An 11,642-nucleotide genomic window follows, 5' to 3' on the forward strand; every position below is an offset into this window, starting at 1 on the left:
TTTTCTAATAAAGTTATTGACTCTGAACTAGTCCCTTGTTTTAAATATGAGATACGCTGTTACTAGAGATGTTGGTGTACAGTTTTATCTGATTTGTTCTGTTTAAGACTAATTTTTATAGAATTTCCCCAGTTTAAATGTTTTAAATAATGGTGCTTCAATTTGGGGTAGTTATGAATACATTTGAATTATGCTTTTAATAACGAAGATATACAATGAACTAGAATATATTTTTACATCCCTGAGAGATTTCTTTAGTAGAAAATTCAAAATGTCCTGACAAATACTATCATCCTCCAGCTATGAAATAATGATGTAGAAGAGCATTTCAAGAACTTTAAACTAGTTTTTGGTCTTAAAATCCTGTATCAAGATTTTTTTAACCTGGTCTTGTTGGATTATAAATGTATTTATTTCTATGTATGGGGTGTATGGTACATCTAACAAGGATTTTACTTTACTTATCCTTATAACAAGGATTTTACATTACTTAAGGTAATGGGGATGTGGGGGGATCGTGTACAGCAAATTTGGCAGCACGTTTCTACCTACAGCCAGCTTGTGACTGTGTAAAAATATGAGCTCCAGCTACATATACCATGGCAGTTCTCCGTGCTTTATAATTTTCAGATATTGTCATCAGTTTGTAGGTGGGGAAACTTGAGTTAGTGCATCACGTGACTCACCCAGTGACTTACAGCTCCATGTTGGTGGAGAAAGTAGCACATGGAATCTAGGTCCCTGCCTTGTGGTCCACTGCCTTGCTGTTCATGCCACTGTATTCATTCTAATCGGCATAAGAACAGGCCACAGAATTTACTAAAATACCCTCCACCAAGCTTTGGGAAATAATGAAGCTGCCACTTCAGAGGCTTTGTATGAGATAATGCTATGGGGACGGAGCATCCCTGGCTTACCTAGCTAATCCTGGAGATGCAGCAGTAGATGGATGGGTTATCTCTGAATTTGTCAGAGATGATTCATGTGAGGATTAATGTAAGATAGGAAACAGTCTAACACACAGTTGACCACCTCCCAAAGAACTGCCTTGTGTAGTTGGACAAGATTGTGGTTGTAGGAATAAAGGTCATAAAGTGATAGTTTATTCTATTCTATTCATATTCTATTACTAAGTATTAAAAATAGAAGAAGTTTACTTAAGTATTAAGGTACTTAGTCATTAAGGTGTTAAATCATGAGGGTATTAAAGTGCCAGCTTTGTTCTGTTCTGCCTCATGTAGAATCAGTAGCTAACTTACTTTAATGAAGTACACTAACCAAGTTCATGAAGTCATCATCTTCATCTGTATGGATCACTATTGAAGTTAATGTAGGATGTGAGGGGGAGGCCTGGTCCCTTGAGGTGTCCATGACTAAGGTCTGGCCTTAGTTGTGGAGATCTAGAAATTGGGTCACACCCAACACCCAAAATTATCAGGCTCAAGAGGAAATTATTCTTACTAACCAAATTCACAGAATCCAATATAGAGGCCATGTGCTAATTTACACTAAGAAATACACATTTCTGTCATGTAGACCAAAAAGTTGTCAGTTGGCTTAATGCATCTCTTTGAAAAGCCTTTAAGGGGAGCCAATTTTTATTAACCAGAAGATTACTTGAGAAGATTGGAATCAGCAATCAGGGTATTTTAATTTTGGAAAATTTAAGACACAAAAGTAGGAAAGTGTAGTTAACTTTTATTAAAGTCCATCACTCAGTGGCCATTCTTACTCTTTGTGTGTGTCCCCTGTCATTTTCAAGTAAGTCTCAGACATATTTAATTTGTAAATATTTCTGCATGTATCACTAAAAGATAAAGAACAGTTTATTAATTAAAATAAATTGGATGAACTTTTAGTTGGTCAACTGTAGTACTGGTCTGGTAGCTTACTTTCCATTGTGCCTCTCAAGGGGACCTGGTAATTGAGTCTGCCGTTGTGGTATCCTCCCTTCTACAGTGTAGAGACACTGCATCGTCGCCCTTTTTGTTAAGACATTTTTTCTTCAAACAGATCATAATACAGTAATTTTTCAGTTTAAATTAAAACACCTTTCTTGCCTTCTTGAGCTGGTCATATTGCCAGCCTAGAGACATGTACCTTCTTTCCTTATAGCATTCATTACTCACCTGCAGGTGATCTGTCTGGGTTCTTCAGTATAGTTAGTGTCACAGAGGATAACCAGCCCTACTTCTAAGGTCTGAGAACACTTTGCCCGTATGTAGGTTGAGTTCAGCTACCTGATTAAAAGTTTCTAGAGATGTTAAAACTGAAAAATTTAGGGTGAAAATTTTTTGAGCTTGTGTACATTCTTTGCTTTTAAAAATGCATTGTAGATGAGCTGTGCGAATGTTTTTAAACATTCTAAATGTGCATGAAACAAAAAAAAATACTTGAGAATTGTGTATATTTTCTGTGGGATGGGACTTCATTCAGGGTTGGCTTTCAGGTTTGAATTTGGACTGATTTTTAGTTTATGAAAGAACCCCAGGTGACTGCTTTTTAAGAATTCTGTGTGACAATTGTAATGCTTGTATATGGTTCAGAAAAACAACCGAAGTGTTCAGTGATCTGTCTCTCTTCCACTCCTGTCCCTCTCTTCCTCCTCTACAGGAGCTACTCGTGTTAAGAATTGTTTTTCCAAGTGGTTTTTGTGGGGAGGTGGGGGTGAGGGATGTAAGCATTTATGTATGAATCTTTTAGGGTATATGATAGTATAGTGTACGTCCTGAATCTTGCTGTTCTCACTCAGTATATTTAGAGACATTTGAGACGTAGGAGATAGGAATTTTAAGTTTAAACAAGCAGTTTTCAAAAGTACATTTCAAGTAAAAGAGAAGTAAATGTATTTTTCATTGTTGTATTAGATTTTTTAATTTTCTAGTTTAAAAATGCAGTTTGAGAGTTTCATAGTTGATCTGTTTCTTCCCCTCAGCCATCCCAAATAGATCAGTTGTCAACAGCTTTAAAAATGTTTAGGAACAACAGCTTTCGAGAACAGTTTGGCATAACTGTGCCATAGCTTCTTGTGGCTATTCCACCCCAGATACATACCCTAGAGAAACTCTTATGCCTGTGTGCCAGGGGATGGATGTAAAAATGTCATAACCACATCGTTTGTAATAGGAAGAAAAGGAAACGAAAACAAACTGGAAAGACTTCAAACGTCCAACAGTCCACTGGATAAATATTGTGGTGTATTCCTATAGAGGAATCACACAGAAGTCAGACTGAACTACGGCTGCACATGTGAACAAGGAGGAGTCTCAATGGTCAAAAAAGCAAGTTGCAGAAGAATACATCCACTGTGGTTCCGGTTCTGTGAAGGTCAAAACCAGGCCGTTAAATATATGGTAAATGGAGAGCAAGGAAATGATTAACACAATTCAGTACATTGGAGGGATGGAGGGAGATCATGAAGGGCGAGGAGGAGCCTTCAGAGGAACTGGTGGTGATTGCTGAAGCTGGGTGGGTGGTTTCTTTTTTGAACTGTATGTGTATGTGCTTTTGTATGTATGATATTTCTTAATAAAATTTAAATTAAAAAATGGGAAAAGGTCTTGGTGAAGGTAGTAAGTAGTAAAACATACGTAAACATTGTGTTTCGTGAAATTAATCTTCAGTGAGTAGCAGATGTAAAGGGCACTGTTTCTCGAGTGCCAGATTTAGAGTCTTAATTGTAGTCTTTGAAAGCTAGAAACAGGGCCTAAATGTATGTTTTCTTTGTGATACATTATTTTTATCTTGATGTTATTTTCATTTGGATGCCTGCCAGGGAGCTGATGCTGCTTCTGCTGTGTAAGCAGCTTCCAAGAAAGCTTTTCTTGTCAGATATATGCCAATCCAGGAAGGGAAACTGCTGAGGTGAGAAGAGCCATTCTCCTGACCTGTCAGCACGTCCTTCCCTTTGTTCAAGTTACATTGTCACCTCAGAGGGGCTGCTCTTTGTCCTTGTTCTGCTTTTAATACGAATACCATGAAGTGTTTAAATAATGTTTGCTCTTTAAGGGGAAGGTGGTTGAAACTTTACCCTAATCAGAACATTTTCCACTTCTTTGGCATTGGTTGCGATAAGTGTTGGTGTAATGCCTCAGTGTCCCTTCACCCTTCATCAGAGGTGACCTGTTAAGAATTTGGAGGTGAGAGGACAGTGGCCTGTTCCATGTGCTGCAGGAGACAAGACACTGCTTGCCCAGGTCTCCGGTAATTAAGGCTTAGCCTTAAGGTCTCAGTTCCATGAGGAAGAGATCATTTCACACGGGTGACAGCGTGGTGTGTCCTGTTGGAAGTTGGCAAACGGGCTGAGGCTCGAGTGCTTCCGGGGTAACAGGCACTAGAAGTCAGCAAGTTGACCCAGGAGGAGTCCGGGTGGGGTGGGAGGGGAGACCCTAGCACGGGATATGACCATAACCCATCTGGGACCTAGTCAGTGAGGGCGCCAACTTGGGTTATTCTTTCACCTGTTTAATAGAGTTCAGGGCTGTACGCTGTGCCTTGGCTTTTCTGCAAGTTGTATGTTAAAAGTACCCTCAAAGATGGTTACTTACTGGGCCTCCCGGGTGGCGCAGTGGTTGGGAGTCCGCCTGCCGATGCAGGGGACACGGGTTGGTGCCCCGGGCCGGGAAGATCCCACATGCCGTGGAGCGGCTGGGCCCGAGAGCCATGGCCGCTGAGCCTGCGCGTCCGGAGCCTGTGCTCCGCCACGGGAGACGCCACAGCAGTGAGAGGCCCTCGTACCGCAAAAAGAAAAAAAGATGGTTACTTACTTGTGTTAAGTCATAGGTAAGTTAAAAAGTGTGTAAAAAGGAAGTGATGGTAAGAGATGGTTTTAGAAACTGGGATATTTGAACCAGTGTGGCAAGTGGGATCCTGGCTTTCCCAGCTCATCAGCTCACCCTGCCCTTAATGGAGTTCATGTGAACCGACCCTGGCCATTTGTCCTGACTGAATCTCAGGACTGCATACCTATGCCTGATCAGGATTGGGGTACAACTTTACAAACTAAACTTGCGTTGATAAGTATCATACTTACAATTTTTTTTTATACTTCTGTTTGTCTAAGCATTTTGAACGTACTCTTCTCCCAGCCCAGAGAAGTTGCAAACAAGGAAATGTAATAAGTACACATGTGAAGTTAGCAAACTGGTATGTACATCCAGGCTTTACAAAATAATAATTCCAGTGTTTTGTTTCTGGGATTTCGTAATACGTCACTTTTGCAGCACTGCTGTTGTAGCAGGACTTTTCTAACAGAGATGGTGTGTGTTCAGTCAGGTCAGAGCTTCCATTTTTCATTAAAATGAGTTCTTGAAAGTCCCGTAGTCTTAGAATGTCTTTGTCCTTAATATGGCAAAGAAATTATATAATGGTTCATAAATGTGAAGTTAAGATACAAAGGCTTAATAAAATTGGCCAAGCATTGTTTTCTCTCTGTCTATTCATGGTAAACTAAGTCAGCAGTTTAGAATTGTTTTTTGTGTCTGTGTGTCTTTTTTTTTTCCCCAGTCCATGTTGCAGGTTTCCAAAGGGAATAAAGTCCCAATTTGAAGAAAAACTTTAGGCCCAAGAAAAAACTTTAGGCCAGGGCATTAAAAAAAAAAAACAAAACTATAAAGTATGGTCATCCCACTACTTTTAGTTTACAAAGAATATACTGTTAGCCAAGGCACCAATAAGAATTGCTAAAGGCATTTTTTTTTTTTTTTTGCGGTACACGGGCCTCTCATTTTTGTGGCCTCTCCCGTTGCGGAGCACAGGCTCCGGACGCGCAGGCTCAGCGGCCATGGCTCACGGGCCCAGCCGCTCAGCGGCCATGGCTCACGGGCCCAGCCGCTCCGCGGCATGTGGGATCCTCCCGGACCGGGGCACGAACCTGTGTCCCTTGCATCGGCAGGCGGACTCTCAACCACTGTGCCACCAGTGAAGCCCCGCTAAAGGTATTTCGGAAGTTGCTTTTTTAAAAAAAATAATGCCCAAAGAAATGAGAATTTTCCTCTGAAGTTAAAAAGTGAGATTTGTATTTTGAATCAGGAAAATATATAAAAATGCCCCACATTTTGTTTCCTGAGATTGCAGAGGCTGACTGTTGCTAAACAGATAAGAATGGGTTTGTATTTTCTGTCCTGGGGACCAGTCAGTTTTGTAGAGATTGGAGGCTGGCCATATTGAACTAGGGTCTTAAATGTGGGTGTTAGTTGTAATTCAGACAATTTTAAAAGGGTTGATGAATTACGTATGCAAATCTGTAGAAGCACCAGATTGAAAATAACCTAGTTACCATGTTTGGCTGTCCTGCAGCCAGAATTTCCAGTGTCTTGGATTTTGTTTTCATATTAGTAATGCAGAAGCTAGTGATTGGCTTCACACAGAACATAATTTTCCCCACCTAGAGCCCAGTCTCTATTTAGAAACTTGTAAACCCTACCTTTCTGAGTAGTGTGTGTGGTAGCTTTCTGATTTTTCCCACTTGCTCTGGGTTAATCCCCAGTTCACAGCAGCTCACTTTTGGTAGATTTTGGTAACTCAGCTCTTGTCTATCCAGTTCAACTTCAATGAAGTCATTTTCTTTGTGGCTCTGAATTCTGACTTTCAGCACCAGCTCTGGATCACCCACAAATTTATTCGTAAAACAAACAAAACACTCATTTTAAAGCCTTTCAACATTATCAATTATTACAGCAAAAGAACTGAATAATAAATAGATCTGGAGCTTTTATAGGCAAATGTAAACTTTTAATTATCTGAAGCTTTTATTGGAACGCTGGGCAAGCTCTGGGGTGTATGCCCCATCATACCCACCAAAAGGCTTGCAGTTCGAAGCCAGGCTAGGATTTAAAATATGCAGTGGGTGATATGCATCACCCTTGGCAATACATAGGCGTTTGTGCCTTGTTGGCTATTTGTAAACCTTCGAGGAAACGTGTAGCTCTGGGGCTCTGTATTCTTAAGAGTGTAAATCATTCTGTTGATAACTACAGCACCACCTGGGGCTTCAAGGTGAGAGGTAGGCCGAGAAATAGGATAATTCTGCCATCTTCTGGGACAGTGGCATTGAGTGAGTCTTAAAACTTCACTGTTGTAAGAAGGAGCAGTTTCGACTGAAGGTGGAGGGAGCCAAATGGTGAGTTAGGCTTTGCAACATGGTCTGGGGGCTGAGTCCTCACCTAGGCAGGTGTCATCAGGTTTGGCATTATCACCTCGGTCAGTTGGCAACTGTTGATTTGCGCCTTTTTGTGTATATTCACCTGAGAAAGAATTGGAGGAGGAGAGTTGAGGAAGCAGCAGCACAGCATTTAGCTTTCCACATCTGCCAGTCAGGCGGCTCCACTTGCCGCCCTGCGGCTCCTCCTCCTCACAGGAAAAACCCACGAAAAGGGCAGACTTGAAGAGTGATTTTCCTTAATCGCCATTTAAATCATGAAAAGGAACTGAGACAGTATTTCTGAATGGTATGTAATCTTAGGAAGAAATATTTATAATCTGTGCACTTAACTCGTTTCTACTTAAATAGATTCGGCACTGAGAGCTTTGTGTCTCCAGTTGTTTAGCAGAGTTACACAGAAGAGTCCCTTTATAAGGAGAAGTGTTCTCAACCAAAGCCTGCCCTGTGCTGGGCACTGTGCTAAGCCCTGGGGAACTGATGATTCAAACAACAACAAAAACCCGAAGTGGTGTCTGTCCTGGCGTTTACAGGTTAGCAGGAGAGAGAGATGTTAATCAAGTGACCTCAAGCAAATGTGAAATTACAGTTGTGGGCATGGCAAGGGCAAGGTACACCGAAGTGTGAAAGCCTGGAAAGGAGTTAATGAGAAAGATCTCCCTGAGGGGCAAGTGTTGGATCTGACGTCTGAAGGATGAGCAGGCTTAAGTAGATCCATAGGGTGGAGAGGGAGAAGAGCTTCCCAGGGCCCTGGAACAGCAGAAGGCCCTGTGCGGGGAGGCAGTGGCTCTTCAGAAGGAAGAAAAGCAATTCAGCTTGGCTGCAGGGCAGAGGGCAGGGAGGGACCGTGTGCACCAGATTGTGAGATTATCTACTGACCTCTGCTACCCAGTCTGTAGCCACTAGTCACGTGAAATGGGAGATGCTCTTAAGTGTAAAATACACACTGGATTTCAAAGACTTAGAAACAAATGTAAAATTCATTAATTTTTAATATTATGTGTTGAAATAATAGTTCTGATATATTGGGTGAAGTAAATATATTAAAATTAATTTCACCTGTCAATGTGGCTACTAGAAAAATTTTAGTTACATATGTGGCTTACATAACATTTTAATTGGACAGTACTGGTATGGGTGAAAGGCCTTTATTCTAGAACAATGCCAAGCCATTAGACAGTCTTCAGGAGGAGGCTGTCATAATCAGACTTGCATTTTGCGCGGGGGGGACCAGAAACCTCATTGTCCTCACAAGAATCCTATGGGGTGTAGACATTATTCCCATTTTCAGACAAGAAAATTGATGCTGAAAGGTGAAGTAACTTGCTGGATTTTGCTCCATTAGGAAATGGCAGCACCTGGATGTGACCTACTAATTAAGTGGGGCCCAGTGCACAATGGCTACCCAGGGAATTGCACCCTCCCCACCCAAACACTGGTGTCTGGATGGGGGTGGCCGAGGGACCCCAGCCCTTGCCTCTTCCCTGCTCAGTGGACCTCAGAGCATGCCCTGCCTTGCCCGCCTCTTGCTTGAGTCGCTGCCAGGGGCCAAAGGTGACGGCAGAATGAGAGAGAGGTAGAGGTTAGAGCACGATGGGCTGAGAGTGGGGCTACACATGCGAGCCACAGCTCCCAGCTCCCAGTCCCCCAGCACATGCTCCATTGTCCCATCTGATTTCACTTACAGAACAAACTAAATAGTAAAATTTTCGAGCCAGCGACCAAAGAGCACTTAATCCCAAGCGTGAGGCCTTCATGTAGGGCCCTGCACAACTGCTCTGATCTCAGGCCCATGAAGCCAGTGCTGCTTAGGGCTTAAACTGTGCTTTTTCCACACTGCTAAATGCTCCCCCAGGAATGAGATGCTCGCCCAGTGCAGCCCTGTCCCAGGACAGAAATAATGTCCCTACCCCTGGGGCAGGGATCTGCAGTCTAGTCCATGCCCTTCCACTCTGGGCCGTGGAGGGAGCTCTGCCTTGGGCTGGGAGACAGCCTTGCAGCAACTGAGCCTCAGCCCCCCAGATACCTGAACTGGGATGATGCCCTCCCCACCCTGTCACTACTCATCACCCCACACAGAGCATGAGATGTCCCCCAGCTTGGCCTACCACGTGTAAAAGCATTTAATTCTCTGATGAGTCTGTCAGGTTATGATGCCCTGTGGATGGACACGGTCTCTTAGAGGTCAGAAGGCATGCTCCGTGAAGTCAGGCAGATTTGGGTCTGTTTTTTCTAGGCTATTTAGTAGCAGTGACACCTTAGACAAGTTACTTAATCTCTCAGAGCCTGTTTTCTGATATGGAAAATGGGATTAACAATCTCTAACTCACAGGTTGTAAGAAGGAAATGAGAAAGTGAACAGAAAGTACAAGCCCTCCTGGCACGTAGTGAGCGCCCGTATTTGCTGTGGCTGCTATTCATTATAGCTACTGATACTTGCCTCCCCCCGAGAGGACCCTTGGTCTACTTGCTCTGCTCTTGACTACACCCCTGGCCGAGTGGGGGAGGGCACCCTGCTCCTCCCTTCCTCGGGCCCCTCCCCTATCCTTGAGGGCCATGTTGGAAACAGGAGTTAACGACTCACCCGCAGGCTTCTGCCTCTGCCCTGCCGGGCCAGCGCTGCGGTGTGGCACATCAGCAGCCCCTCTAGCATGTAGGCTGAGCTCCCAGTCAGATAAAAAGCACGTTCTAAAGCCTTAGTGCATCTGTCTGCAGTGGGACAATAATACGTTCTTGTCGTTGGCTGGCGAGATAGGGCAGGGTCGACCCATTTTACAGATAGGCAAACGAAGGGTCAGGCGTGTTGTATGATGTAATTTGCACAGGCTGCTGCAAGTGAAGGAAGGGACTGAAATTCAAGGCTCTCTCCTCTCCCCTCGGGCTGTGTCTATGGGGAAGCAGTGCAGGCTAACCTACCCAAGGGCCCCTGGGAGGGGAGGCCTTTGGTGGCACAGCCCTCCTTGGAAAAGGTTAGCAGATATTACCTCAAGGGATAAGAAAAGCCAAACAGTATCTCGGATTGAACAGACTGCCCCTCCGCCCCAATTCTCACTCCCCTTGCTCCCAGTCCCTTCCTCAGCATCTGTGAGTGACAAGAAAACAGGAACACCCGGGCCGTACCTGGGGAGACTCCGCCTTGGCAAGGATCCTGAATCCCTGATTCCAAATATCGACATGGAGGAGGCAGGGGCTGGAGCAGGAGGTTCAGTGACGGGTGGGTGGGGCCGGGCAAAGTCCTGGGCGGGGCTGCTGTGTCAAAGAGCTGAAGGTAGGAACTCACATGTTCGGGGTGGCTCTCCCACATCATTTAACCCTCCAGTGTCAGAGGACAGGGCATCAGGTGGGCCTCGGCATCATAACGCTAGAGGGAACCTCAGAGATCAGAGCCCGTAGGTTCTCAAACTTAGCTGTGCCTTGAAATCACCTGCAAAGCCTTAAAAATTGCGGGTGCCTGGGTCCTACCCTCTGACGAGTCCTACTTAGTCCGGGGTGCAATCTGGTCCCTGGAATTTTTAAAAGGTCACCATCCGATTTTATTTATTTACCTCTGCGTTGGGTCTTCGTTGCTGCGCGGGGGCTACTCTTCGTTGAGGCTCTAGGCACAGGGGCTTCACTGGTTGTGGTGCACGGGCTTAGTTGCTCTGGGGCATGTGGGATCTTCCCAGACCAGGGCTCAAACCCGTGTCCCCTGCATTGGCAGGCGGATTCTTAACCACTGCACCACCAGGGAAGTCCTCCCCAGCTGCTTTTAATGTGTGGCCAAAGTTGAGAATCACTGTTTGACCAGACTTCTTAAGGTACAAATGGGGAAACGGAGGCCCAAGGCAGGGAAATGCTCCCTGATAGTCACAGGGGCAGCCGGGCACAGGCCCGGGGCTAGATGTGGGCCACCTGGTTGCCAGCCTGACGCAGCCTCCCCAGCATGCCTGGTGCCCATCTGCCAAGAATGCAGGAGACCCCGCCCCCGCCCAGGCAGAGGAGGAAGCAGCGGGATCCGCCTGGCCTGACCTCCTAAGGGAGGGGAAGAAAATGCACTTTGGCCAGCCCAGCTACCAGGGTGTGTCAGCCATAAACAGAGCCCCCCTGCACCCCTCACCTGGGTGGCTGGGGCCACGAGGGCAGAGACGAAAGTGCCTGTGCTTTGAGAGGGAGCCTCTTCCGTCCCCACGGCACTAGCCTGCTCTGTCCGTTCACTCGCCCACTCCCCGTTCACTGGTTCACTCATGCCCGTGTTCTCTCCACAATACTCACCTTTTCTTGTTGTTTTGGGGGACCCTCTCTTTTCTTTAATTTTTTTTTAATTTATTTTTTGGCCGTGCCGTGCAGCTTGCAGGATCTCAGTTCCCCGACCAGGGATTGAACCCGGGCCATGGCGGTGAAAGCCCAGAATCCTAACCACTAGGTCACCAGGGAATTCCTCTATTTTTAAATTCTTTAAATAAAAGTATTACATGCTCTAGTGTAAAAAGTCTAATGTTAAAAA

At 44.8% G+C, this 11,642-nt stretch overlaps 2 protein-coding genes across 6 annotated transcripts in view; one reads left to right on the forward strand and one right to left on the reverse strand.

The window, feature by feature from the left end:
• LUC7L3 (LUC7 like 3 pre-mRNA splicing factor) overlaps nucleotides 1–27 on the forward strand; it is a 23,230-nt gene extending 23,203 nt beyond the window's left edge. For all 5 annotated transcript variants that reach the window (XM_081219537.1, XM_081219538.1, XM_081219539.1 and 2 more), the window contains one exon: nucleotides 1–27. This exon is cut by the window's left edge. The gene's annotated coding sequence lies outside the window, so the exon portion shown is untranslated.
• Nucleotides 28–4,248: 4,221 nt separating this feature from the next.
• ANKRD40CL (ANKRD40 C-terminal like) lies at nucleotides 4,249–11,384 on the reverse strand (the record flags this gene model as incomplete). Its single annotated transcript, XM_081218671.1, has 6 exons — nucleotides 4,249–4,279; nucleotides 5,210–5,340; nucleotides 6,425–6,585; nucleotides 7,164–7,244; nucleotides 10,280–10,421; nucleotides 11,256–11,384. 6 exons carry the CDS (start codon nucleotides 11,382–11,384, stop codon nucleotides 4,249–4,251), a joined length of 675 nt encoding a protein of 224 aa, XP_081074797.1.
• Between the last annotated feature and the right edge of the window lie 258 nt (nucleotides 11,385–11,642).

This window comes from Mesoplodon bidens (assembly GCF_964165515.1).
Source record: "Mesoplodon bidens genome assembly, chromosome: 19".
Classification (NCBI taxonomy): Eukaryota; Metazoa; Chordata; class Mammalia; order Artiodactyla; family Ziphiidae; genus Mesoplodon; species Mesoplodon bidens.